Source organism: Anser brachyrhynchus (genome assembly GCF_964034855.1).
Source record: "Anser brachyrhynchus genome assembly, chromosome: 2".
NCBI lineage: Eukaryota > Metazoa > Chordata > Aves > Anseriformes > Anatidae > Anser > Anser brachyrhynchus.
The window spans coordinates 32372475-32399777 of NC_137695.1; the positions used below are offsets into that span (position 1 = coordinate 32372475).

At 40.0% G+C, this 27303-nt stretch overlaps 1 protein-coding gene across 8 annotated transcripts in view; it reads right to left on the reverse strand.

The window, feature by feature from the left end:
- Window positions 1-27023, reverse strand: part of SNX13 (sorting nexin 13) — a 69440-nt gene extending 42417 nt beyond the window's left edge. For 5 of the 8 annotated variants that reach the window (XR_013947062.1, XR_013947063.1, XM_080581496.1 and 2 more), the window contains exons 1-3: window positions 26178-26401; window positions 4960-5072; window positions 39-141 (exon numbers count right to left, since the gene is read on the reverse strand). Coding sequence is in view for 5 of the 8 variants with exons in the window: in XM_080581496.1 (XP_080437622.1) it covers window positions 39-141; window positions 4960-5072; window positions 26178-26189 (228 nt within the window). In the remaining 3 variants the exon portion in view is untranslated. Of the gene's footprint in view, window positions 1-38; window positions 142-4959; window positions 5073-8530; window positions 8645-9465; window positions 18203-26177; window positions 26402-26474 lie in introns of those variants that run through there. The other 3 variants (XM_080581498.1, XM_080581499.1, XM_080581500.1) reach the window with 3 other exon arrangements.
- Between the last annotated feature and the right edge of the window lie 280 nt (window positions 27024-27303).

Genomic DNA, 27303 nt, shown 5'->3' on the forward strand with positions numbered 1-27303 from the left:
GCCTGATTTACAAGTTAAGGTCAGTAAAGACTCCTTACCTTAGGGATCCCAACTGATGTACAAGGAAGAAATGAATGTTCACACTGCTCCAGGTATTTTTCTGAGTTGCTTTTTCCAAATAAAAGAGTAACCACAAAACCCCTAAAATTGAAAAAGAAAGACAAGCTAGAACGATCTTTCTAATCCCCACCCTCTAGAAAACATTGCACAGTTACAAAATGCCAATACTTGACTCTCACCATTGACTACCATACGACAGGGCTCTTTCAGTGTAGTATGCTACTCAAATAAACTGACACAATACAGTATGAAGTTTTCCAGTCTTCTGTTCTCATTCTTAATATAATGTTATCACACGGTAAATATCTATAGTCTATACTACAGAGCCTGCTATGTAGAAGAACCTTTAAGAGCATGCTGCCTATGCTCACAAGTATTAGAAGAGTGAAAAAGGGGTACATGTGTAGGCCACTCTGGTTGCATTTATACAAAGATGCTTTTACTTCAACGCTATGCAGAAATAACCTCTTTACAGAGATATTTAGACCATGACATTGTGGTAATAGCCACAAAAGCACCAGAAAGAAACTGATGTAGTAAGTGTAGAAAGTAACTACTGATTACACATTATTACATAGATTTAAATGAGAAGTAAAAAGTTTTCGATCTGGAACTTATATTAAGCTGAAAAATAAAGTAAAAATCAATAGTCCTATCAAGCTACGTAAGAACAGAGAGGCAAACTTCTCCTAGAAGAAAAAGTAAGTTAAACACAAGGTGTTGCGGTTTTGTTATTTAATTCAGCATATAAATTCTAGAAACAAGCACACTCCTGGACCATTTATTTTTTAAAAAAATGTTACGTTAGAAATTCATTACTTTACCCCCTCAAAATTCGTCAATAATATTTAAATTATGACTTGTAGTTAAGCAGGACAGCAACTACTTTTATTATTGTTTTCTTTGTAATATAATGAAAGCACAATGGAAAATAACCACTATAAGAAGTTCAATTTTGCTGCAACAGGAATAATTTATGGCTTATGACACAGGGCACAAAAACAAAAACAAAGCTAGTTTTAGTAAGAAATAGATGAAAACCTAAAGGCTGTGCCAATTATAGCATAACTGAAGTAGGGAGCCTTTGAAAGTTGAACATGAAAAACAATGAGAAGCTACTGCTGCTTAAGACTAGTCTTGGGACGGCTAAACATGCACGGCTTTTTAAGCAAATATCAAAGTATTCCATTTAAAGGACAACTGACCAATGCTTGTGGTCACAGCATCTAACAAGGTTGTTCCATGCTAGAAACATGCTGAAATCATACATTCTTTTAATATAGATTGCTCCTGCTAAACTATATTCTTACTCTTATGATTAGAATTTAGTTCCTAACCAACACATCTGAATTAGCCAGAAGTATTCCATTTGAAAGCTTTAATTCCCAAGCTGGGAACCTTTCTTTTCAAGTACTGTAATGCTCAATAATTCAGAAGTAGGGAGGTGATCGTTTATACTGTAATAACTCCAGAACAGGAAAAAAAAAAAAAAAAAGCCACACAAAATTATTATGGGTAATTTGATAAGGTAGAAGAAAATTTCACTTGATATTCTGATTCCTTTACAGCCTATAGCATCATCTTTATCTGCCAATCCCAAATACTTTCTACATCTACATGTGAATGAAGGACAACAAATTAAAAAAATAATTAAAAGCTCTAATTGCTTTTCTGCTCCAGATGCTTCCAGATAGCTTTAAAATCATAACACCAACACTGCTTTTAGCATCATAATTCAGTTCAAGGACAAAAACTTGCTTAAAAAACTCCACAGTATTAGTTTCACTATGCCAAGTTGTTTGTTTGTTTCAATCATTTAAATGTTTGGGTTTATTTTATTTATAATCTGTCAATTTCCTATTAGAAATCTCAGTCTGCTTTTAAAGAAAACAGTATTCCCAAAATGCCTTTTTTTTCCCAAAATGGTTTAACTTCAACCATATATTAATAATTTGTATCAGAAAGAAGGGGAGAGCTACTTCCTTTAATTCAAAAGGATCAAAACCTTGCAAGTAACTAGCTATAGATTATGATCATTCAGTATAGCTGTTAGTTAATCAGAAGCTTCCAGTGCAAATGCTTATCCAATTCATCAAGAGGATATTCAATTCAGTAAATGAGAAATCAGTTTAGTCTTTTCTAAAATTGAATAGAACAGAAAAAGAACGAGACTGTAATTTATTTAACCAGTTATTTTTTTCCAAAGATTATCGGAAGACCAGCTTTTCACAGGGATGGATTAACAACAGAGCAAAGGTGAAAGGCAGAAAAGTGAGGACTACAGATTTATCTTTTTCCTATCAAGTCTGAAAAGTAACAACGTCAGCTGAATGGCTTTGTAGAAGTCAATAAGCAGCTAGCTTCAGAACCAATCTGGTAGGAATTAGAATAATCAATGTAGGCAGCCAGACACATATACATGGATATTATTAAGTATTGATTTATTTTTTTTTTTTTTTTTTTACACAATGCAGCAAATTCCTTTACATGTCATAGTGATTGGTGGTCCAAGAAATTTTAGTTATGACAGTATCAGAAGCTTAAGGCTGCTGGCAGAACCACAGATCACATAACTTCTATTTTACTTCTTTAGAATGCAAAGAGAAAAGGAGAGAGAGTAAGGTAAGAAACACACATGGAACATACACAGTACAAAGAAAAGATGGGTGAAAGACAGGCCCAGCATCAGGTTAACGGATTTGCACCAATACTTGAAGTAGAGGCAACAATTATTTTATGAAGCTTAACACCTTGTAATAGTCTTGGCTATACAGGTTAAAGAGACAGTATCTACCTCTTGCCTCCTGTTTTGGGTGGAAAGATCTCAGTTGCCTTAGGGATGAGTTATCAAACCCCAAACTCTAGCTTTTTTGTTTTGTTTTGTAAATCAATCCTAAAACAAAACAAAATTAAACAAAGACGACTTCTGATTTAAAGCTTTTGTATGGACACACAGTATCCTTCTATCCATACAAACATAGTAGCATGCTTACTACAGGCTAATTGTGCAGGAGGAAAGACACAGTTAGGAGTATATAAAAAAACAACTAGATAGCACACAACAGAAGTGAAACAGTAGAAACAGATAACATTGATACAGCTATGGCATCATCTTTATTTTCCTTCACAAATCACTGGCACATAGTATAAACATTAAGGTCATTATTAAGGATGCAACCAATGTTTTCTGTTTGAACTGCAAAATGGGACAAAAGTAGCCTCCCAGCTAGCGGAAGTCTGAAACCATTGATATAAGCCACCATTTGTGAACAAGTGTAAACAGCTAGAAAACTGTGTGCCAAATTGGATAACAATTCAAAAAATTAAGATAAAGTTACAGCGTGAAAAGCCACATCCAAAATTGTTACTTTGCTCCACATAAGGGTATAGTAGCTTCCTTAATGCTCATGCTACACATGAACCAAAATTAGATTATTATCTTAATTTACATAACTGATGTTATATCATTGCTAACCATAGGTGAAAAAGTTATAAACAAATATTAATGTTATAAGGTAAGAGGAACAGGACCAAGTGTTTTGCATAACTCTGCATGGGAATTAATTCACAAAGAAAAGCAGGCAAGAATAACTTTAAAATAAACCTATTTGACCTAGTTGGTACTCCTGATTCTGTATGCTGACTGTTAAAGGATGCATCACACGTCTGACAAGATAAACGATGTAAAAAAAAGACCAGACTGCAGCCTTAGCCAAGAAGGTGTGCATTTTAAGCTAAACACTCTACTGGAAGGGCTAAGACTTCATATCTGTCTAAGTACATAAACATGTAATAGGAAAATGGATACAAATTCTGCTTTAACAAAATTTAACAGTACCACAAGATGATTTTAGTTTTAAAATCAATGCTCAATGACTAGCTACAAAAATGAACCAAGTTGCATTGATGGACAAACAGCCAGCAAAATATGCCAGTCATACACGTATCAAGATTCAACAAGACAAAGGCATTTACTTAAAAACTAGTTTAACTCACCAATCTCGTAAACTGACTACTCTGCATTCTCAGACAGGGAATTCCAAGTTTAACCCAAGTTTAAAACCCAAGCATAGCATCTCCAGTTCTAGACACTAAATCCATTGCACTTTTTGGAATGACAGAGAAATGTACTAATATTCTTTACTGTATCCAATAAGAAAGCTAAAACGGTGTTTCAAAGCGAAGAAAAAGAATAAAGATAGCCCAAACACTCTCATTAGAAGCCAATCAGGTTGTGGAAAACCAAGAAATATTGCTGTCCTGCAGAAGAGACAGATGAATGAGAGGAGGGGGGAATACGTCACCTCTCATTTAGATCTGGCATTAGAAGTAAAGGTTATAAGGCAGACATATACAATGCAAAAGTAGTGCTAAGGACAATTAAAATACATTCTGTTTGCTCCCTTCCTGTCCATAGAATAAAGTATCTACAGTTACTAATCTGATTTACTTGATGAAGGTGTTACAAGACATGTCAATAAACCAGAAAAACACCCGCTCACTGTCCTCATGAATGAAGTACCTTATGTAGGAAAAAGAGATAGTGAGAAGGAAAGGAGACATAATTACTTGGGAGAAGAACAGAAATAGGAAGTAATGAACTGAAAGAATGTTTGTCCTCTTAACATCTCTTATATATAGCTCTTTTGCTTTTTTTATTATTATTATTTTAAATCAGTCATCTTTTTTGCCTTGGCAAACATAGTATAAGCAATATTCAGCAGAAAAAAATTATCAAAAGTAAAATTTAAGATCAAGAAAAAAACTCAGGTCACAAAGAGCTTTTTAAATGAGGATGTAATTAAATAGAAGTCACTGCAGATTTTCACAGCAAACTGCTAATACACGCATTAAAATTTAACCTCAATTATAAAAAAAAACTGTAAGTAGTCTACTTACCCACCCACGAAGCAGAGGATATAAAATGCAAAGTAAAATATAGCAAAGGGTCCAAAAGTTATTAGAAAAAGCACAACACCAAGACTTCCCCATCCCCATATGGAAAGACTGGTCTGTAAACAAGAACACACAGAAAAAGTATTATTAATATGATATTTTTTACAACTTTAAAGTCTCCAGAGCAATATTTGTAGTTTATTAAAAACTTGATACATTTTAACTGTGTAGGAAATAGACGTTTTGCTTGATAAAATAAAAACACTAAGTAAGAAGTGCATATTGCTACCAACTTACATTGTGAGCCAGCAGTCTGCTTTAGCCAGCATTAGAGCATTTTTCCATTAGCTACTGTTAGGCATCTCTCACTTCAGATGCAACTATTATGCATAAAGTGTCAACTTTCTTCTCTACATTTTTTTTTGTACACACTTGTTTCTTGAAATACCTTCTTCATGTGAAATTCTCCACTACTTCCAAGAAAAATACAGACTTTGCAACAGAACAGGAAAATATCACTACAATCACATTTACATGACAAAACGTGCAATTTTCCACAGCCGAGCAATGCTGTATCTTCATTAGATGATGCACTGGTCAGCCAGTACATCAAATATTGGATATAAATTTACTTTTACTCTTTTTTTGAAAAGAGAGAGGGAAACTTAAGAAACTGATCATTATATCGACAATTTTTGTTAGCACAGAAATCAAGAGCATCCAAACAATCCTCTAGTATCTAAAAAGGATTTTGTTTTGAAATAGTGAAATTTAATACCAAAAAGAAGAGAGATCCCATGGCAGGACAGATTCATCGGCAGCGGGGGGAGACAAAAGCTGTTTTGAAAGCACCCAGTGCAGCTGAAGTCAACCACAAGAGCAGCTGTGGATTTGGTGGTTTCTTAGGGCCGGTGCCTGCCATAACTGAGCAGACAAAACTCCTCCTGCAGCGAGATACGGGGCATTGTGCTGCTACACACTGTGCAAGCACATGCACACACATAAGTATATACACACAATCTTTATCTCTCTATATAGATGTATACCTGTAAATATATAAATGTATGCGTGTGTATACGTCCAAAACGCAAGGTAGTGAAAACCTGACTGCGCGGCGCTACAACGGCTTTGGACCCTCACGGTGCTGCAATGCAGCCGGAGAGTGTATAAATGTAATTCAGCCTAGTCTACAGTTCAGTATGGAAAGCATGTTTCAGCCAAGGCTCAAAAGTGTGAAACTGATGATGACAAGTATTTATAGGCCACCAAAACTGTTCCAGCTCTATGTTTCTCAACTTTTCTTTTTTTGCTGGTGTCTAATTTACGCCTTTCCTACCAGTGATCAAATGACACCCTGATGGAAACTCAGACAACTGCTATGTCAACAAGTAACACTAAGAAAGCACTTAAATAAACTCGTCTTGCAGTTTGACATTTAGAAAACAAGCAGAAATTGAACACCAGATTTGCAGAGAGCCCTTTTTTAAAGCTTTTAATAGGAGAGATGGGGGACGCTTGCCTACGTTTCTTATTTTTCTGAAGACTATTCAGATTTCACCTTTCTCTCTTAGGCACAGAATTCAGAAAAAAAAAAAAAAACTTCCTGAGGGGGGGGGAAAAAGGTTTTCAGAATCCTATAAACAATGAACAGTAATAAAAAATAAGATTCGTACATAAAGCAGCCTCAGTTCTTTTCTGAAAGAAAGACATCGGGCTGCCCAAAAGCAAAATCATAGCTCTACGGAGAGATTGTTTCACGGATGTACAAGGTAATCACCAGAATTATTTAATTCTTCCTGTTTTATTACGAGTTTAATAGAAAGTTGAGATTGGATTCTGTTTTCTTCCTAGTTAAAGCTTTTTAGCAAGAGATGGAGAAGTTATAGTGGCTTTTTGTTTGGAATTTGGGACTGGAAAAAATTACACTCATCTACTTACTTATTTGTTTAAATTAAAGTGTTGCTGCTCAAAAACTGAACTGAAAGCAATTCGATTCTCTTTCAGCTGAAAAAGTGCGTTGACTTTATTAGGTGATATTAACCATGTAATTCAAACGGCTAAAATGCTAAAGAACAGTGTTAAACTAAAAAAAAATCTCGGCCAAAGCTGAGTAGAAGATTCTTTTAACTTCTAAGAAAGAAATGCAGCAGTATTTTGAGAAGACAGAGACAACAAAAGGGACACCAATACAAAAAAATGGCAAACACAACAATGAAAGTGCCATGAGGTCTCATCATACATTCTCATTATGCATCTACATTCTAATACGCAAAGACAATTCCTCCAATTCATGCCCTCAGAAATACGTACATCCTAAAACTTCTGCACAGCACTACACACAACAGGAAGATATGCACGCAGAAGATAACGTTTAATCATGATCTCTTCATATCAAAAAATCAGTATGCTTAATGGCATTATTCAAAAAAGTTGAAGTACCAAATATGGGATAAGAACTCTAAATGACTTAACAAAACTTAATTAAACTAGATAGAAGGGTGCATATTCAGGGTTGGATGAATGCATAATTAACAAAGAAAGTTCTCTAACTCTAATAGATAGAACAGTGACCTTTTGTCCTACACCCTAGCTTTGCAATTTAGCATATGGCTACAGAGATTCAAATCTCATTTGGTATTTTAATAGGATTTCTTAAAACTCGTACAACTCAGTACACTGCAGTAAGTACAACAGATACTGGCCCAATTCTTATATACTTTAGACACGTGGTGTATAGTCTTGTGGATTTCTGAAACAGACATTCAAAAGGATGCAGCGATGAGAAAGGTTCCATTCAGGCTGACTGCAAATAAAGGTTCCTGTAACCTCACACTTCTTAAAGGGCCATTAGCAGCATGTCTCCCAAACAAAACTGAAATCTAAGTTTCCTTTACCACATCGAAAGCAACTATGAAAAGCAAAGAAAGTCCTAATATTACTCAAGTATGACTATGCAACTCGTACTGCCTTAGTAGAAAGGTAAGGTGAAACTAGCTGGGGTATTCAAAAAATAAAAAGTCATACCCCTCCTACGTAGAACTTCTTCACAAATAAGCTGTTTTTATAATGTCAATTCAAAAAAAAAATAAAATTTAATGAAGCTTTGTCTAGTCTTACTGAAGCTGGTTGTAGGGTATTTGTCACTCTTAACATTAAGAACAAGCCAGTCTCCTGAAGAGATGCTTTAACAATGGCATTTAAGTAGCAGCTCCCCAAAACCCCTTAAAAGAAGCTGAAATGACCCCTGCCAGGAGCACACCCTTCCAAACCGAACTGTCAAAGTTGCAGCTACTGAATTTCAAGCAACTCCGGTCAACTGCCTGGGGCTGAAGAGATAATATCGGCCTTAATCCTGTGGGATGCAGTTATGTCTGCACGCTGTGTGCGCGCACAGGCACACGTAGACGATGGTTCTTTGCTCCAGATGAATAGTGCTTCCACCTCATCAGCTGGACCCGCACCAGTTTACCATCCCTACAGATGCCGTACACTTGTCCCACCATCACCGCTCCCTCTCTTTCGTGTCTTAACTTTTACAAAGAAAGACTTCTGTAGCATATTTGTAAGGTCATACCCATGAGGGGGCTAATGCAGCACCACAGAAGGCACAGTCGTCTTCTTCCATGGACTGGAATTGCTTCAGCAAAATAAAGATCAAATGCAGTAAAGGGCTGCCTGCAAGTCAAAACTGCACACCAGAAAGACTCATTAGTTACAAGTCAGGTGAATATTCACAAATTTGATTCAGCTGATGCAGATAACACTATCAATGACACCTGACTTTTTTTGTTGTTTTGGACTGGGCTTTGTTCATTTTTCCCACTCAATGTCCCCCGCACCACAAAAAAAAATACAGACACCTACTAAAAGAAGTACACAAACTTGTTTTCTTATATACCTCTGCTTTTCCTTTGTTTGGCTTCTGATTTCTAATTAATGCAGCATTTCGATGGCTCCTGTTGCACAACTACAGCTGATACAGCTGAGCTCAGCCTGACTATGTCACCATCCATGCAGGACTTTGTGTATATCCGTAAGATTCACCGCCTAGAAACTATGTACAGTTTATAGACTAGACAGACAGAGTCTTAAAAAAAACAGTTTAAGAGAATAAATATCCCACTGTAATTTAGTATGCAAGTAGTTATGCATATGATAGTTCACTACTTACGAATTAGCTAGATTATTTTTCAAGCGAGTCAAGCAGGAGCGTGGCAAGGTTTTAATGTACCAACCACAACAGCAATGAGTTACTACAACAGCATACGTAACTAGTAACTATGCTTTTTTTTTTTTTTTAACTATACTTTAAAGTAGCTTCCGCGGGTTTCTTGTTCATTTAGTCCAGTGGACAAGCTTTCAGAGCTTTGCTTCTAATCCATCTTTAAGCAAAACCCTCAGCCCCGACACAGCTTTCACTGAATATTTGCTGAGGAATGTACAGCTGTGCTCAGTTTGCATTTAAACTGGTGCGGTCAATTTTCATTTGCAACTGCAACTGACAGATACCTAAGTGCTTCTCCTTTCATGCAAAAACAGCTCCAGGTGTCCAGCCGACAGATGCTCCTTTTCTTCTTGCCTTCCCCTTTGCCACCAGGCAGCAGCCACGTTTGTGTCTTGCAGAACAGACAGACAAAACGGCTGGAAAGGCTGGGCTCGGGAAACACCTACTTGTCCATCTACAGCTTCGGCAGAAGACCACTCATATCACACAGCTGTAACATCCAAAAGGCCTGTATCGCTACTGCTGGTTGCCCTTCTGAGCGCTTTCAAATTGAAGGCTTGCAACAGAATAGTCTGAACTTTGAAAGAACAGGGTCATTTAAAAACAAAAACACTTTCTTGCAATTATTTTACTGTGTATATCTGATTATATCCGTGTATATCTGATTAGTGTTTTTTAAATGGCAGTAGGTGACAAGTACCTAGCTAGATAAGCAAACTAGTCTTTGCTATTTTAGTATTTTTTCAATATGATGATTTGCCAAATGTATTCAACGCCACCTGTGGGCTCACATTAAAAAAATTGTCAAAGACTGCATATACAGTAGATGTCAAGTTTAATTTTCTGTTAATTCTCCACATCTGCGTTTTCACTCAACTTCCATTTTAAGTGTAAATGGAATGTGTTCATGTATAAACCTTTCTATAATTAAGGCAAGTGTCATTTTTGTCAAGTGATTAAAAACATTATTTTAGGATTCAAATTACTGTGTCTTCACTAGCATGACAAGTAGAATTGGAAAGCAGTATCAACTGGAGTACCAATTTCATCTGCAGTGAAATTGTTATGTTACACTACCAGGAGAAACATTTAACAAGTACAAAATAAACCATTAATATCTTTGTAGTTACATTCCTACTACATGCCAAATCTACAGCAATCAAAGTGAAAGACACATCAAGTGGGGTTTTGAAAAGAGGTCTGCATATCCCTATTTCCTGACATCACTAAAGGTCTCTTTTAACCTCTTCTGTCTCGTCCTTTTGCCCTTTCCTTCCTTAGCCCAAAAGGCTCTCTCAAACTATGTAAAAACTAATTGCAGTGAAATCTATACAACAATTTACTGCTGCAGTACTCACAAGAAAACTCTTGGGAAAATTTTAAAGAGAAGGATTTTCATATACTCTGTTCTCCTTTTATTACTTTAAGTTTAGTTTTTTCCCCCTCCTTCACCCAAGTAAGCCTAAAATATTAGAGGATGTAAATATAAACAAATCATCTTTTAAATAAAGAACATTACACAATGTTAAGTTTTAGAAAGTTAGGCCCGTGAAGTTTCTTCTGGGTAAGTGCAATATTCTTGCTGATCCCTCCTGGTTACGCAGGCTGGAAGCTCCCCTCTTCCGTACTAAACAAGAGTCCATCTGTCCCCGCTCCACCTCAGCTCATCCTGTTCTGCTTACGGCATGCTTCGTATGTCAAATGGTTTAATTGGTTAACAGTTGGATTAATCCAAGAGCAGCCATGCCTAGCTCTGTTTAGCTCGGATTTTCCCGCTGCTTCTCACGCTGCCTGAGACAGGAAAGCTTTGGGGATCGTGTTCCCCTGTCCCCTCAGCTACACAAGTTGGTCTAGCAAAGTGCTTCAGGACAGGTAACAGCTTCTGCTACACCCTAAAACCACAATCACTGCACTGCTTCTGTGATTTATGACATTCATTTTTAAAAGTGCAAAGCCTTTAAATGAAAATATATGCTAACATCACCTTAAAGTACACAACAATACAACAGAAACACAGTATGTAATAAAAAGTTTAAAAGCTGTCGTGTGTGTTATTGCAATTCATTTTTATCAGAAAAATTACTAAAATAAAAACTGCCTTATTGCTGAATATTACTGGTTAAAATAGCAAAATTATGTTGTATGTTTTGATTAAATTTGTTTGTGCACGTAAGATGATTAAGAAAAAGAACAGTCTTCTGATTAACACTGGTTCTACCAGAAAGAATAAATATTTATCCCAAAACTTTCTTTTCAAGTGAAAAAGCAAAGTGAAACAGTCTGGATTAACGAGTCAAGGGTTTTTTTTGTTTTTTGTTTGTTTTCTCACACCTGCTCCACCAGCATTCCTGATGACAATGTGAAGTTAGGAAGTGGATTTAATTAATTATTTTAATTGAACCAGCCTTCATTTTTCTAACATTCATTCTCTGGGCTAACATCTATTTTATCTACAGCAGAAGTAACTACAAAGGACAGAAAGCCTTGTTTCACATAACCAAATTTTGAAAGTGGAATAAATATTTAGCATGTAACTAGGAAAACCAAGAGGCCACCTTCACAGACACACTTTCTGTTCACAGGCTTGTGGTAATACCCTAATTCTAAACCATAATCTAATTCAAAAGGACAAGGAATCACAGGTTTAAAAGCAGCAGTTCAGCATCTTGGATGATGATGAGAAATAGGAGACGCAAGCCCACTTTTAGCCAGTTTCCTAAATCTAAGAAGTGGTGACATACACAAAGTCATTTTTAGCTTAATTTCAAAAAAGTGATCCTTACTGACTTGTATCTAACTTAGTTTGGCCAGAAGGAAAACAGACGAAGGATCCAACAGGACCAGACAAACAGGACCAGGCTTATTGCTTGACAGGATCACCTTAGGTGATCCAATGTGAGAACAAAGTAATCCCTCTAACTCAAGCTTGAATTCGAACCAGTGAGATAATCTAGACTGTTCTACGTTCAGCCTCTGGATAAACAGATTACATCTATTTCAGGTCTTGCTAGTGCAAGACTCTGGAGAAGGAAAAGAGGGATAATCACAATCACTCTTATCAAGTAACATTTAATATTTTTTTTAATACAAAAATGACACAGGATGTGGCTTTCTGTTCAAAGGCCATTCTTGTCTGGGATCTTTAGGAATGGAGAAGAAAGTGGAAAGAAACGGGTTATAAGAGATCAAATGAACACTGATTATTTTTCTTAAAATAAATCCAATATTTTATTTCTTCCCTGGAATTATCACACAGTTTCACAACAGTGCCTAAATGAAAATATTTTGCATAATCTTAGACGAAATTGTCTTCAAAAAGTTTATATGTAATTGATACTTCAGGAAACCTCAAAAACTTTAAACAATAGCCCATAAAAACAGGAAGTGAAATGAAGTGAAAGTGCTTTTTTTTTTTTCCCCACAAATGCAGAATTTGTCAACAAGACGGAAGGATAAAATAAGCTCAATTCCATAAGATGATGAACATTTTGGAACTATACGCCACGGCACCAACTGTGCTTTTTCTGTTTTGCTCTTTCCGAAATAACTCCTGAAAAATGTCCTAGAAACATCAAGTGTGAAACACAGCATGGACAATACCTTCAATTTTATAGAAGCACCTTTAAGCAATATAATTATTCTCAAGCAAACTCCATACAACAAGTAGGTAACTAATAAACCATGCTTTAATGACCTATCTGTAGATGTGTATGATTGTAACTGAGAATTTGTATATATACAAACACACACACAATCCAGAATGGTTTAGTTATTAGTACTCTGACTATAAAATTAGTCACCCAAGTTTTTTGTTTGTTTCTTTAACCTACTGGTAATGTATTAAATCTGTTATTTGATACTTGCAGCACAATTGTCAGAGTCCCCTGAAATACATTCATTTACAACTCTTACTTTAAGATGAAGCTGCTCTGGATGCACTGCAGTATTTCACTGTCCAGTTGTGGTTTTTCTTAACTTTAAAATTACGTAACACAATCTAATGGTTCCCAAATAATCAACACTCCTTATCTAGATAAAAAGTTACTTTAAAATATTAAATTAGCGATGTAACTTTACAGTATTTTACCTGAGACTGGGCTAAATATAATGAGATATTCTAATTGCCTTATTAGGTCAGACTATAGACTTGAAGGAATATAAGCAAAAAAAGGTAATTCATATTAGCTGCCATAATTGCCAGAAGGGTTCCTCTAGAAATAGACACCTCAACGAGACCAAATATTAATTTCCACATTCTCCCTAGTGGTCAAGTCTGTTATCTCTAACTACTGACATTCATGTCACATCTTTGTGGAACTATTTTGTGGTTAAAAGATGCTCCACCACCATTCCAAAAAAAAAAAAAAGTAATTTTTCCTTTATTACAAATGAGGAAAACTACAAACAATAATGTAGGGCTCAGAAAGGAAACCTTTGAATTTCTGAGCTGTGATGTCATATTGCACCTTAACTACAGGCAGTACTGGATCAGGAACGTCAAAGCTCAGCTGAAGGCCAACACAGACACCTTCTCAAATTATATTGGCAGCAAAAGGGTATCTTCAAGAAGGTCAGTCCAGGCCAAGAGGGAAGATACAGGCCCATCAGCCTCATTGCGGTCCCTGGGAAGGCTGCGAGCAACCAACATGGATTTAGCAAGGGCAGATCATGCCTGACAACCCCATTCCTTTTTATGATGAGGAGAATTATGCAGGGAACAAGGAAAGGGCCTCAAACGTTGCTAATCTTCCCTTTAGCAAGGCACAATACCTCATTCTCCTTATCACCTAACTGGTGAGCTACGGGTTGATAAGTGGATGATAAGCAAAGAAAAAAAAATGACTGGATGATGGGATGCAAAAACTTCATCAGCAGTGCAAAGTTCAGTGGGCAGCCAGTAACTAGGTGGGCACCTTCAGAGACCTATATGGGAACCACCACTGTTTAATATCTTCATTAACTACCTGGATGAGGGGACAGGGTACACTCTCGGTAAGTCTGCATACAACACCAGATGAGGGCACAGCTGCCATTCAGAGGGACATCTACAGGCTAGAGAAATGGGTTGACAAAGCCTCATGACATTCAACAAAAACAACTGTAGGCTTGCCGGGATGAAATAACCCCATGCCATAATACAGGCTGGAGGCCAACTCTCTGGGAAGGACTCTACAGAAAGGGATCCAGGGGTCCTTGCGGACAGTAAGGCGAGTTGGCAGACAGCCCTTATGGAAAAGAAACAGAAGTGTTGCCAGCAGGTCCAGGGAAGTGATCCTCTATCTGGACATGAGACCACATCTGGAGTACTCTGTACTATTTTGGCCTCTCCATTAAGATACAAATTAACTTGAAAACCAACACACAGTATTTAATTCAAACATAAGGGATTTTCTGCCAAAACAAAGTACATCCATGTACCGAAGCCACATACTCACTCTACCAGCCATCATGGGATTGGTAGATTTAAAAGTTTATTGGTGATCCTAATTAATATTCTAGCCCCTATTTATATGACTGGGAAGTAACACAACCTTTGAAACTATCCTCCCCTCCAAACAGTGCTCACTTTGATCTTTAGAAATAAAAAAGGAGCAAGAGCAATAGTCTCCTAAACAACTACCACCAATATAATAATGGATGTTTACTGTCTAAACACTGGAATCTGAGGAAACAGCTACAAACATTATAATGACCGCTTTAAATAATTTGGGGGGGGGGGATCTTTTGTTCTTTTGACTCCAAAACCTCAACCAGTGCCAGCACCATGAATCTAGTTCCAGTTTGGACTTCCGCTTGCAATGATCTCCCCTTCACTATGTCTAATTGCTGTTCCTAAAAAATTACTAACAGTCCCCCAGCATTTGACCGCACATACAGGGCAACCAGGTGATCAGGCCCAGTCAGCATGGGTTTATCAAAGGCAGGTCCTGCTTGACAAACCTGATCTCCTTCTACAACAAGGTGACGCACTCAGTGGACAAGGGAAGGGCTGTGGATGTGGTCTCCCCAGCCTTCAGTAAAGCTTTTGACCCAGTAAGGCTTCCCACAGCATTCTCCTGAAGAAGCCGGCTGCTCAAGGCCTGTATGGGCATACGCTTCATTGGGTTAAAAACTGTCTCGGTGGCTGGGCCCAAAGAGTTGCGGTGAATGGAGTTAAACCCAGTCGGAGGCCTGTCAGTAGTGGTGTCCCCCAGGGCTCAGCACTGAGGCCAGTTCTCTTCAAACAGTGATCTGCACGAGGGGATCAAGTGCACCCTTGGTAAGTTTGCAGACGACACCAAGTTGGGCATGAGTGTTGACCTGCTCAAGTGTAGGAGGGCTCTGCAAAGGGATCTGGATAGGCTGGACCGATGGGTTGAGGCCAACTGTATGAGGTTCAACAAGGCTGAGTGCCGGGTCCTGCATCTGGGGCGCAACAACCCCATGCAATGCTGCAGGCTGGGGGACGAGTGGCTGGACAGCTGACTGGCACAAAGGGACCTGGGAGCGTTCACAGATAGCCAGCCGAATATGAGCCAGCAGTGTGCTCAGGTGGCCAAGAAGGCCAACAGCATCCTGACTTGTATAAGAAGCAGTGTGGCCAGCAGGACTAGGAAGCTGACTGTCCCCCTGTACTCAGCTCCAGTGAAGCCAAACCTCAAATACTGTGTTCAGCTTTGGACCCCTCACTACAAGGACATCGAGGTGTTGGGGTGTGCCCAAGGAAGGGCAATGAAGTTGGTGAAGGGTCTAGAAAACAAGTCTTATGAGAAGCAGCTGAGGGAACTGGGGTTGTTTAGCCTGGAGAAAAGGAGGCTCAGGGGAGACCTTATTGCCCCCTACAACTACCGCAAAGGAGGTTTATAGCAGGGATGGGGGTCAGTCTCTTCTCCCAAGCAAGAAGTGGTAGGACAAGAAGTTCTCAACTGATAGGACAAGTGGCCTCAAGTTGCACCAGGGAAGGTTTAGGTTGGATAACAGCAAAATTTTCTTCACTGAAAGGGTTGTGAGGCACTGGAACAGGCTGCCCAGGGAAGTAATTGAGTCACCCTCCCTGGAGGTATTCAAAAGACATGTAGATGTGGTGCTTAGGGACATGGTTTGGTGGTAGACTTGGCAGTGCTAGGTTAACGGTTGGACTCGATGATCTTAAAGGTCTTTTCCAACCTTTTTTTTTAAATATGTAGTGCTTTTTAACCAGGATGATAATTAGCTTCAACTACAAAACTAAATGGATGTGAAAAGAGGAACCTCAAAGAAGCAGTTTCCAGTAGCCAAATAACAGATCCAGGCTGCAAAGGTAGTGCATTTTAAGCAGCAGCTCAAATCCACTGAAGGAATACTAGAACCTTTCTCTGACAATTATGCTGCTACTCTGCTATTCCCTTCTTATGTTTAAACTTACTTCAGCTCTTTAAATGCACTAAGTTTTCTTGCCGAGATACCAAAAAGAAACTGATACAAATGCTTTCACTACAAATTCTCAATAGTCTCTGAGATTACATCTGAGCTCTCAGAAAGCCAAATTTTATATGAAGGATGCTTCTAGATGAAGACAAACATGAAAACTGATGTTATACAAAATAACAAAAACATTTACAAAGCTACAGCAATCCTCTAAACTTCCAGTTCATTACAACTGTTTTTCCGGACAGAATATCATCCAGCTGCATTAAAAATAAATAAAAAATGAGATCAGCACGTCCAAATTTTCCAGTAGTCCGTAACATCAAAAGATTTGCTAATTCTTTGCAGAACGGACAGTGCCTGAACAAAAAAAAAAAAAGTCTCCCTATTTAACAAGGGGAAAAGAATTTTTGAATACTATAGCCTTTTTCAGTGGGATAAATGTAAGAGGAATATCAATTACAAATATTCCCAATCTTTCCCCCTCCTGTGTTTAAAATCCCCTTTCCTAATCCCTCCTTCAACCCTTATGGCTTGCCTGCTTTACCCACTTACTTCCAAGTCCCATTTGATTCACCATTCCTTTCAGTAAACCATGGTTACTCTGAGCATTTCTTTCCTGGTCTTCTGTGCACTTCTCACTTTTTCCTGAGCGCTGTCTGTTATCAACAAACCCACTTTGCCCGCTGCATCTGAAGTGCTTAAGCTTCGCAGGGTTTATCTGAGTGATTTGCTATGTAACACTGCTGGTGGGCTGCAGTGTGTAGCTCAGAAACCAAGGTACGTGTAAGTAGAGAGAGACCTCCTGTAATTTCTTCCAAGTCTCTGCCCCATAACCTCCGTCCACTTGGCCTCTATGTACGCACAGAGCCTGTTGAGTATCCTGATGAATATTTCAGCCTCAGCAGCCTCCTCCCCTTTCTCGGGCACAATCTGGGCCCAGAGTTACTGTGCCAGCTACATCCTGGATGGCTCTGTGGTGCACACACTGCCCACCACGGCACTGAAGGGGACAGCAAGCATGAATATCTGCAAATAAAATTTACAGATAGTTTTATGAACTCCCTGGAACACTTCATTCTCAAACAAGCATTTCCACCACCTGAGTATGGAATATTTCCAACAGATGAAACCGAGTAATTTGAGTACCCAGCTCCCAGCTCTTGATGCAAGTTTACAGAAGAGATCTAAAAACCTCAGCCATCATCAACATCAAGAACACTAAAAAAAAAAAAAGAACTTGCCAAAGTGGATGTAGCTCACCTCACTCATAACTATTTTAGAGGCACAGATGCTTTCAGAAGTCACAGAAGGAACAAGGATGATCCCCATTTTCAAAAATATAGGAATTATTTTGGGTATTAGCTCTATTTTAGATGTAAATAGAAGTAAATGCAGGAAGGCACTGTGCACTTCACTCACACTGGATCATGTAGCCATTGATTGGGGAATTTCTGTGTTCCCACTGACTCCTCATGCGGCTGCCAAAAAATTCCTCACATGGTTCCCAGGTGGCTGCTAGACCTGATGCAAGAAGCAGCATCACACCAGCTGGACCAGGTGGGACTGGACAAACCCCCTTTAGCAGCAGCCCAGACTAGATCCACTCATATATAAGATACTGAGTGTCATTCCACATTAATTCTAACGTGAAATGACACTCAGTATCTTATATTCCTTTATGCCTGCAACACATCTAGAGAAAAATGTATGCCCTACCCCGTGACATCAGCAGGAAAACACAGATAAACGTTTAAGGAAGAAAAACAAAGAGGAAGGAAACACATGAGAGTGACAAGTAATAAATAAATGAAGAGCCACACAGATAACAAAGTGGCAGCATTCACAGACCAACTCATACTATTCCACACAAGAGCAGCATGGTTACTTTGATCCTTGGAAATCAGAAAAATACCTTGCATAATGCATCAAAAAACCAGAGAACACGAAAAAACAGGGTTAAGGCCAAATCTCTAGAAATCAAGAGAAAAATTAAGAACGCAAGCAAAACATTAACATATTGAGACTATTACAGCAAAACAATTTTGAATAGAAAACAAGAGAAAAGAAGGTATCAGTAAAATAAAGCAAAAATAAAAGAAAGTGATAGGCAAGAGCAAACCATCAATAATTGGTTATTTATTTTCCTTTACTGTATTCTCAAATAAAGTAGGGAAGAGCTTTGGAGCATTTATATAAACAAAGTTTGCCTCTGGTCTCTATTTCTAACTCATCATCTTCTCAAGAACTCTTTAAAAAGCTGTAGTAGGGCAATTGCCAACTGAAAGACAAGACCAATACTATCCAAAGTCCAGACAGTGTAAATACATAAAACTTATTTCATCATTAACACAAGAAAGTCAAATTAACGCAAGCATGAAGCAGAAAAGAGATAACGTCATGCCATAAAGCAAGGCACTCAGTGCTTGTACACAAACAGTGCAAGTAAATTACGTTTAGCACAGCTACTGAGTACTCAGTTTAGAAAAAAAGGAATGAAAATTTAAAATACTTACTCTCCCAGCAGCCTAGCACTATAAAGATACATCTTTGTATCAAAACAATGACAGTCACTTTCACACAAAACAATCTCCCCCACAATAATCTTAAAATTATACATAAGCAATAGATGAACCATAATAAGCCCCCTTTTCGTTGTTTTGCAATGTACCCTAAGATTAAATCTGTAAATGAGATGTTAAATCACAAGCTTTAAGATCATCATATTAAAACATTTTTCTTTACAGAAATGAATTCCAATTTGTTAGCACTGTGATCAGAAATGCTTGTTTGAATATACAAAATATAATAAGCGTATTTCTTCCAATTATGTTAAAAGAAGCTAGCTACCTCAAACAATAGGTAGCAATATTAAAAATTAAAGTAAAAACTATTAACAAATATGCCAACATATGCTGGAAAAAATGCTCAGCATAGCATTTGAGGAAAAAATTGCACACAAAAATACAGGTGCAATTTCAAGCACATACATTTTCCTTATCTACCAAAAGAACTAGCAGTATTACCAATCATATTATTTTCAAGACATCACAAAAATCATTAGATATGCTTCAGAAAGATGCTGTATGATGCCATAATACAACACTCAGGAAAACTCTGAAAATAAACTAAGTCTGGAGTTGTTATAATGGAATACAGAGGTGTAAGTGAAGAGGTGTCAGCCTCACAAAGAAGAAAGGATCCAAGACAGCTCTGGTCAGCCTGCAGCAGCTGTTCTTAGAACAGCAATGAGCAAGGTTTCACCGTGCCCTTAAGTCAAACAGTTCCAAGATGATTTTTATGATCAGCAATACTTTAAAACAAACATTCTTTCTACAGTTACACTGGCTGGATACTTCTTTCCTCAAGCACCAGGTTTTTAGCTTATCCCCGCGGTCTGGAGCGCCAGATTCTGACCATAGGATGACCGGGAACATCAGGCACGTTCTGCCCATGCTTTCAGCGCTGATGATGAGCTATGACAGGAGTTATGCCAAGTCTGAGGCACTGTTTCATAACCAGTTGGTTAGCTGTAACAAGAATTTCACGATGAACTTCGAGAGTATTTTCTGCTTGGCCCTCGTCTGACAGCATCAGCAGGAAGAGTGGAAGCGCGGAGCATCCCACAGGATGTGTAGCAATGCAAACTTCCTGCTCGAGCCTAACCTAGAGTGCCTTATATGGCACCAGCAGAAGCACGGAGCAGAGCTAGCCCTCAGGGTTGCAAACATATATGGAAGAACAGAAATACATGATATTAAAATAGCAATATTTATGCAATAATAGCACTGACAGACTTGAATAAAATGGAATTCAGACCACACCGTTCCTCCCAGAAACACAGAACTGAGGCAAGAAAGGCAGAGGAAGAGACACGATAAATATGAATCACATGGTAATAAAAGCAGCTGATTCTGTACAAAGCAAGCCAGATCCCAAATTCATGAATATTCTTGGAAAGAAAATGTGTGCAGCCCATCTTCTGACCCAAAACTCAGATTGCAATACTTAACCGAACGCTCTAGACATCAATGTTCTCAACAGGTAGCTGTGAACCTTTAGCTTGGCCATATCGCCCCTCTCTTGGGAAAAAAAAAAAAATCATAGCACTACTCCCACCTGTAAAACAAAAATCAGTTCTTGATAGATAACAGTTCTAAATACCAAGAGTTCTTCTAACCAAGCCAAGCTGCAGTATGTGCATCACGCTTGCCATTTGATGCAAGAAGGGATTTCAGTGCAAAGTGAGCAAGCAGAGATTGCAGAGGTTTCTCTTCTCCTGCTGGCACCTGGCAGACTGACTCCTACTGAGGTTCAAATGGGTCTTAAATCTCATGCTCACTGTCTGAGAAACTATACAAACCTGCAGGACTCCAGAAGTTTCAGGGCCACTGATGAAATGGCCTCAAACTAAAATACTACTGAAGTAACCACTGCGGTCAAACTCTGTATTCTGTTTTACGAAGCACTTTTAGAAAATCCTCCTTGAACAAAACCAGCTGAAAATTTGTGGGGCTTTTAAAATGCCAATTGATTAAATTCACAAGTAAAGTTGTCTTAGAGAGCTTTCACTGAGATCACATCCCCTGCAATATACAAAACACCAAGCAACACTAAGTCCTTCAGAAATCTACTTCTCTTCTCTAAGGATTTCAGAGCTATTTCTGTTTCTGAGCAAGAATAAAATGCTTGACAGATACTCCTGAACTCTAGCAGGATAGAAATTGACTTATTTCCAAAATAAATGACAGTTATAAAAGAAGTCGCCTAGATGAACATACCCACCAACCACGCTTACTCACATTATAAGCCAATGTCTATTTCACCTCATACCCATAATCACAATTACCCAATTAAAGTGTAATACAATAGAAATTATGTAAACAAGGGTAGTGATCTTGTCAAAATATTCCAATATGGTTACGTCATGAGGTAACGCCTCATTTTTTCAGTTCAGAAATGAAAGATTACTGATTACTTATGGAATAATAATTAAAAAAAAAAGAGAACAAGCAATTAAGCCCAAGATCATGATGTCTTGCGCTTCTTGAAGTTTCTCCCTCATGTAACTGAAAGTGCCAATTACAATTGATTTTTCTATTATTCCAGCCTTAGTACTTTCAGCCAAGTGACAGCGAAAGGTGTTAATGGGACTTGAAAATATTAGTTCTTAAAAGTGTTGCCAATAGCCCGCATACAACTCCAATGGTTTCTCATTTCTAATAATAGCAATGCTCCTCATGTTAGTTCAGATGAAAACCTGCTTTGTCATCTCCGTAAGGGTGGGGATAAAGGGACAAACATATTTAAGCCAGAGATAATTCCCTAGAGCACTACCAAACAGAGGAAATCAACATTTAAGCTCCTTAAACTATCTAACCAGGCAAGCTATTACGATTTTTACTGAATTAAGAAGCTTCACACTTTTCCTCTTCCACACTGTTTTGGGGAACTGCACAGACTGACATTTTAGAACTGATGCAAAACTCCATTAGACCTAATCACTTTATGACCACCTATATAGGAAGAGCCATAGAATCACAGAATGGTTTGGATTGGAAGGGATCTTAAAGACCATCTAATTCCAACCCCCTGCCATGGGCAGGGACACCTCCCACCAGACCAGGTTGCCCAAAGCCCCATCCAGCCTGGGCTTGGACACCTCCAGGGATGGGGCATCCACAGCTTCTCTGGGCAGCCTGTGCCAGTGCCTCACCACCCTCTGAGGGAAGAATTTCTTCCTAACATCTAATCTAAACCTACCCTCTTTTAGTTTAAAGCCATTACTCCTTGTCCCATCCCTATACCCCCTGACAAAGAGTCCCTCCCCAGCTTTCATGTAGGCCTCCTTTAGGTACTGGAAGGCCGCTATGAAGTCCAGAGGGTTTAGATGTTAACTGTGTTTAGCAGTTTAGCAGTTAACTGTGTCCTGCATCTTTCAGGGTTGGAGGAACATGTACATTACAATGTACTACTGTTTCAGTAAGGCTAATTCATTATTATTCTAAAGCAAGTTAAAACAAGCTGCTAAGTCAATCTTTGTTCTTAAAGTCAGGATAATTTCCTTGGTTTTCCCCAAAAACAGCTCTCAGTGGTCTCAGCCATCAGAGTTTAACAAGAATAAAAGTTTGCTATACATCTTTTATAAATAAAAAGTAGTTTAACTGAAAGGTAATTTATCTGTGGTTGGTGAATTATCTTGACTGGTTGCAATAAATATCAACAAATCAGAGCTCATTTTACATTGCTTATTTTCAGTTGCAGACAAGAAAAAGTAACTTTTCCTACTTTGTCAAATTTCAAAAAGCTTCTCAACTGTCACTAGCTAGTGACTGCAAAGTCTCTCTGCTAAAACGAGAATTGAACTGTTGAAAATTTAGCTGCTGATAAATTCAGAGGGATGCCATCACTAAGAATCTCAAACCAGTTTAATAAGAAAAACATTGGAGAAGAAGCTGTCGAAAAATTGAGGAGCATGTTTATGCTTCCAGAGAGGCAATACTGACTGCAAACTCAATTGCGGGTTGTCAATTATAAATAAGCTCTGAAACTTCTTGTAAACTAAGTCTCACTGAAATCCTGTTTTGCCCCCATCTGAATTTAAGATAAAATTAAACAGCATAAGACACAGTTGTTAAGCACCAGCTGCCTTGCTGTGCCAAGGGCTGTACAGTTGCCACTGCACAGAAGTCAAGAATGGTGAAGGCAGCCACCTGAAAACACACGGGATGGACAAGGGCAACTCGTGTCCATCACAGCTTCATCGGAGGAGAAAACCAGCGCTGAGTGCTGAAGCAGTAAGTTGCGTGGGAACAGGCCACACTGAGTCTTGAATGGCAAAGGAGACATCTGATGAGTAAGAAAAAGGGAACAAGTGAAAAGACACAGAAAGGTCAACTAGAGAAACAGCTGTTGCAGCAGCACTCCGAACACCTACAGACAGAACGCATCGCCACGACCACAAAAGTGAGTTCCAGTGGCCAAAAAGACGACAAGAAGTTGGGGAACAGCCTTTGCTAGGTAGGTAAATAAGAACGTGTCTGGCATCCAACAATGCGATTTGTGATGCAACTAAAATAAGACCTGCAGTAAGGGGAAAAAAAAAAAATCCAACCAACTACCCAGTATTTTTTTCCTGACAGGAAGTGCGATCTTCCCCTGAAATTACTGATTACAAGGCCCTAATTCTAACCACATCAGAACTGGCCTGAATCTGCTGCGGTCTGCATATATGGATACAGTCAAAGGATGCAGGAAGCTGATTCTGAGAAACTAAGTTACATTTTAACCGTATGATAACAGCACATGCAGAACCAGATCCTGCCTCGTCTTCGCACTTAAAAATGCGAACTTAAATATTTTGCTTAATTATAGTGAATTCATAAAACTAGCAGTTATAGCAGGACTTTTTTCCAAGTTTTTAATGACCCAAAAATTGACGGTGATCTTGGCCATTTTAGGCAATAGCAAACTACCCACGTCCACAAAAATCCACCAAATTAGGTTTTTTATTTTTTTCTAATCTCACTTCACTGTATGCTTTTAAATAAACAGTTACTCTGTGACAGAAAAAAAAGACCTACTGGCTGTCTGGCGTTCACCCTCCCTAAAGTTAGTTAGTACAGCCTTCATAGTTCAGGAAATACCGCATCCAGATATTCAGATAAATTTAGGCAGCCTAAAGACGCATGCAGTTCTCCCTATTGTCCTACTCTAATGCCAGTCCACCATACATTCCAACTAACTTTTCACTAATAAAGTGTTTTTGTTTTTTCAAAAAAAAGGAGATTTAAGTGTTTATAGAATACTGTATATGCATCAGTAGGCTTGAGGCAATCTGCATCTTCCTGCCAAGTGTGAAACAGTTCACAGGCATGCACGCAGTTTTCACAAGGTGATTTAGTTACCAAGTCACTCAAGTCACCATCAGAGCAGCCAAAAAAAGCACACTGAGAAGGACTCCTTCCAGTTTGTATGTCAGAAGAGTTTTCTTGTTTGCTTCTAAATTGCAAACACTGCTGTTGCCGTTCCAGAGCTGTCTGGTTGTTTAAATAACTCCTCCCCACAACTGCTGTTCAGGCAAGCAATCAAAGCCTGCCTACAACTTTGCTAGACGCCCCCAAAATTTTAAAAATTTGTTTTCTTGGAAGACACCAAGCCTGCAATGCTTCAAAGCATCTTGTCTACAAAGATTTTGTAATGAGAACAAGAAGTAGAGCACGTCAGAACCCAGTCCTCCAGATACCAAGGCTAAGTATCATAACCGGTCATAACAAACACAAGCTTCAGGTTTTACCTCCAAAAGCTAATGGAGTAAGTGGCACTGGTATAGCAGCGTGGATGATACGAGACAAGAATTTTCAAGTCCAAGACAATAAAGTATCCTGAAATAGGCACACACAGCCATCACCAAACAGAACAAAAAGTCAGGTGTGAGGCACCAACCCAGAACATTCTATGACACCCTTAAAATAATCTCAATTGCAAGTATTAATGCTTGTACACATCATCCCTACCAGGGCTATTTCATGCAGACCACTAACTCCAACTACCCATCACATACCCCGCGTGCAAAAATAGGTCATGTATTTTTACATGTTTAAGTCACTTGGCAGATGTTACCCTCCTGGGGAGATTTGAGAGCTCATCACTCCACAGAGCCACATTTCTAATGCCCTGAAACTCTGATGCAAATTCAAAGCTTCAGTGTACTTCCTTAGCTATCGCTGAGGAAAGCAAAGCTAAATTTTCCAGGTGTCAGAAGGCAAGTCTTCATCCTGTAAGATGCTTAAGTTTTAAGACAATTTATTTTTGGACAAATAACCTTCACTGCAGGATCAAGCGATAAATTACAAAACACATAATGCACGTAACGTAGTCATCACGTTTGGGAAGCGTCCGTATGCCAGACACCTTGTTGACTGATTAAAAATAGAAAATCAATCCGTCTTTGGAGAGAAAACCAAGTACAGAGGAAAGTCTCGCTTAGTGCAACTGACACACAACGTGAGCCTCCCCCGTGGGCATCACCTTTTGGCACGGGAGCCCCTCCTGACCCACACAGACCCTCAGACAGAGACTTGTCTCATATCCGTCTGTCTGATTTTGGGCTGAGACCCCCGAGCAGGGAGATGCAGCTCACTTCTACCAACTGCCTACAGCCAGAAACTCCAGCCAGGGCAGAACTGCTCGGCTTAAGCCTTTGGAAGGGGAAAGACAACGCGGAGCCTTGACTAAGCAAAGCCACCGCAGCGGGGCGGGTCGGAGGGGCTTCGGCGGGGGCCGGGCGGCGCATCCCCCCGGCGCGGCCTAGGCAGGCCTCCCGGCCAGGTGCGGCTCTGCCTCCCCGAGCCGCCGCCCCGCGGCCTCTCGCCGGGCAGGGTGAAGGGGCCCGGGAGGGCCCTGCCGGCTCCTGGCGGAGGAGAGGGGCGGAGGCAGGGCGCTAAGAGGGGCCCGGCGCTGGCCGGTGCGAGCAGCCGAGGCCCCGGCCGACAGCAGTCCCTCGTCCCCCGGGGACCGCGGCGCGGGGCTGCCCGCCCTGCCGAGCGGAGAGCCGCTCCCTGCCCTCCCGTCCCCCCCGCACCCCGGCGGGCCGGGGCAGGGCTCTTACCTCTGCTAACATTATTACCCCGCTGCGGCGTCTCCGCGGCTCTAGCCCCGCAGCATGGTGAAGGCCGGCGGCCGCGCGGAAAGTTCCCCCCACCCTGCGGCCAGGCGAGCCCCGGGCCGCCTCCCTCAGCGGCCGCCCGCCGCCCCCAGCCCCGCAGCCGCCCCGGTAGCTCGGCCCCGAGCGGCCGCCATCTTGCGAGGGCTCCGTGCGCCGCCGCCGCCCGCCCATGGGGGCCGCCCCCGGCCGGGCCCGATCCCTCCTCCGTTCCCTCCTTCCCCAGCCCGCCGCTGTCCGTACCTGGGCAGGGGGGGCCATGGGCAGCCCGGCTGCCCCGCAGGGGCCCGGGGCAAGCCGGTGAATGCGGGGCCGGGCAGGGCGCAGGTCGGGCAGCGCCTTCGCGGCGGCGGGAGCCCGGCCTCGGCTGCTCCGGCCTCAAATAGTCGGCAGCCCAAGGGAGAAGTTGAGGGCAGGAGAACTTGAGGCGTTGTTTCCAAAAGCACTTTACAGTTTTTGTGCCCCGTCCCCGACGAGACGCGGTTCTACTTTTCCTCTGAGCTCTTCGGTGCCAAGCAGCAGTCGCTAATTTAAACGCTTTTACACATTTCTGACCGAACAGCACGACTTCTACTCCAGTAGGGCATGCAGCATTGCATGTCTTTTTCCTGCTCTAGATGTTACAAAGAAACCTCTATATGTTTGCTACCGATATTATTGTTAAGTAGCGGCATAAATTGTGGAACTGAAACACATCAGAACCTGCGCCTCACATACCGCCAGCCTAGTTCCTTCTGCTCGTGTGAGAGCATACTCCAGCAGCTCAGTATTCAAATACATGTGAAGGTTCCTGTGTGAAATTTGTTGCTTTTCCATTAAACACTGTTCTGATGGTCTTTTTGGTTTTGTTTAACTAGGTTTCAGAGTTACTAAGTTAACTTCAGGTGCGCTAGCTTGATAGGAATAGAAATGAGATACGTGTTTGTTTTCTTCTGCATTGCCAGTAAGAGAAAATGCATACAAACGAAATAGTAATGATTACCAGAAAAGATGAAAGAAAAGCTGCAATACTACTATAATGTAGGGGGTAAAAAAAAAAAAAGGAAAAAAGAAAAAAGAAACACTTCAATTA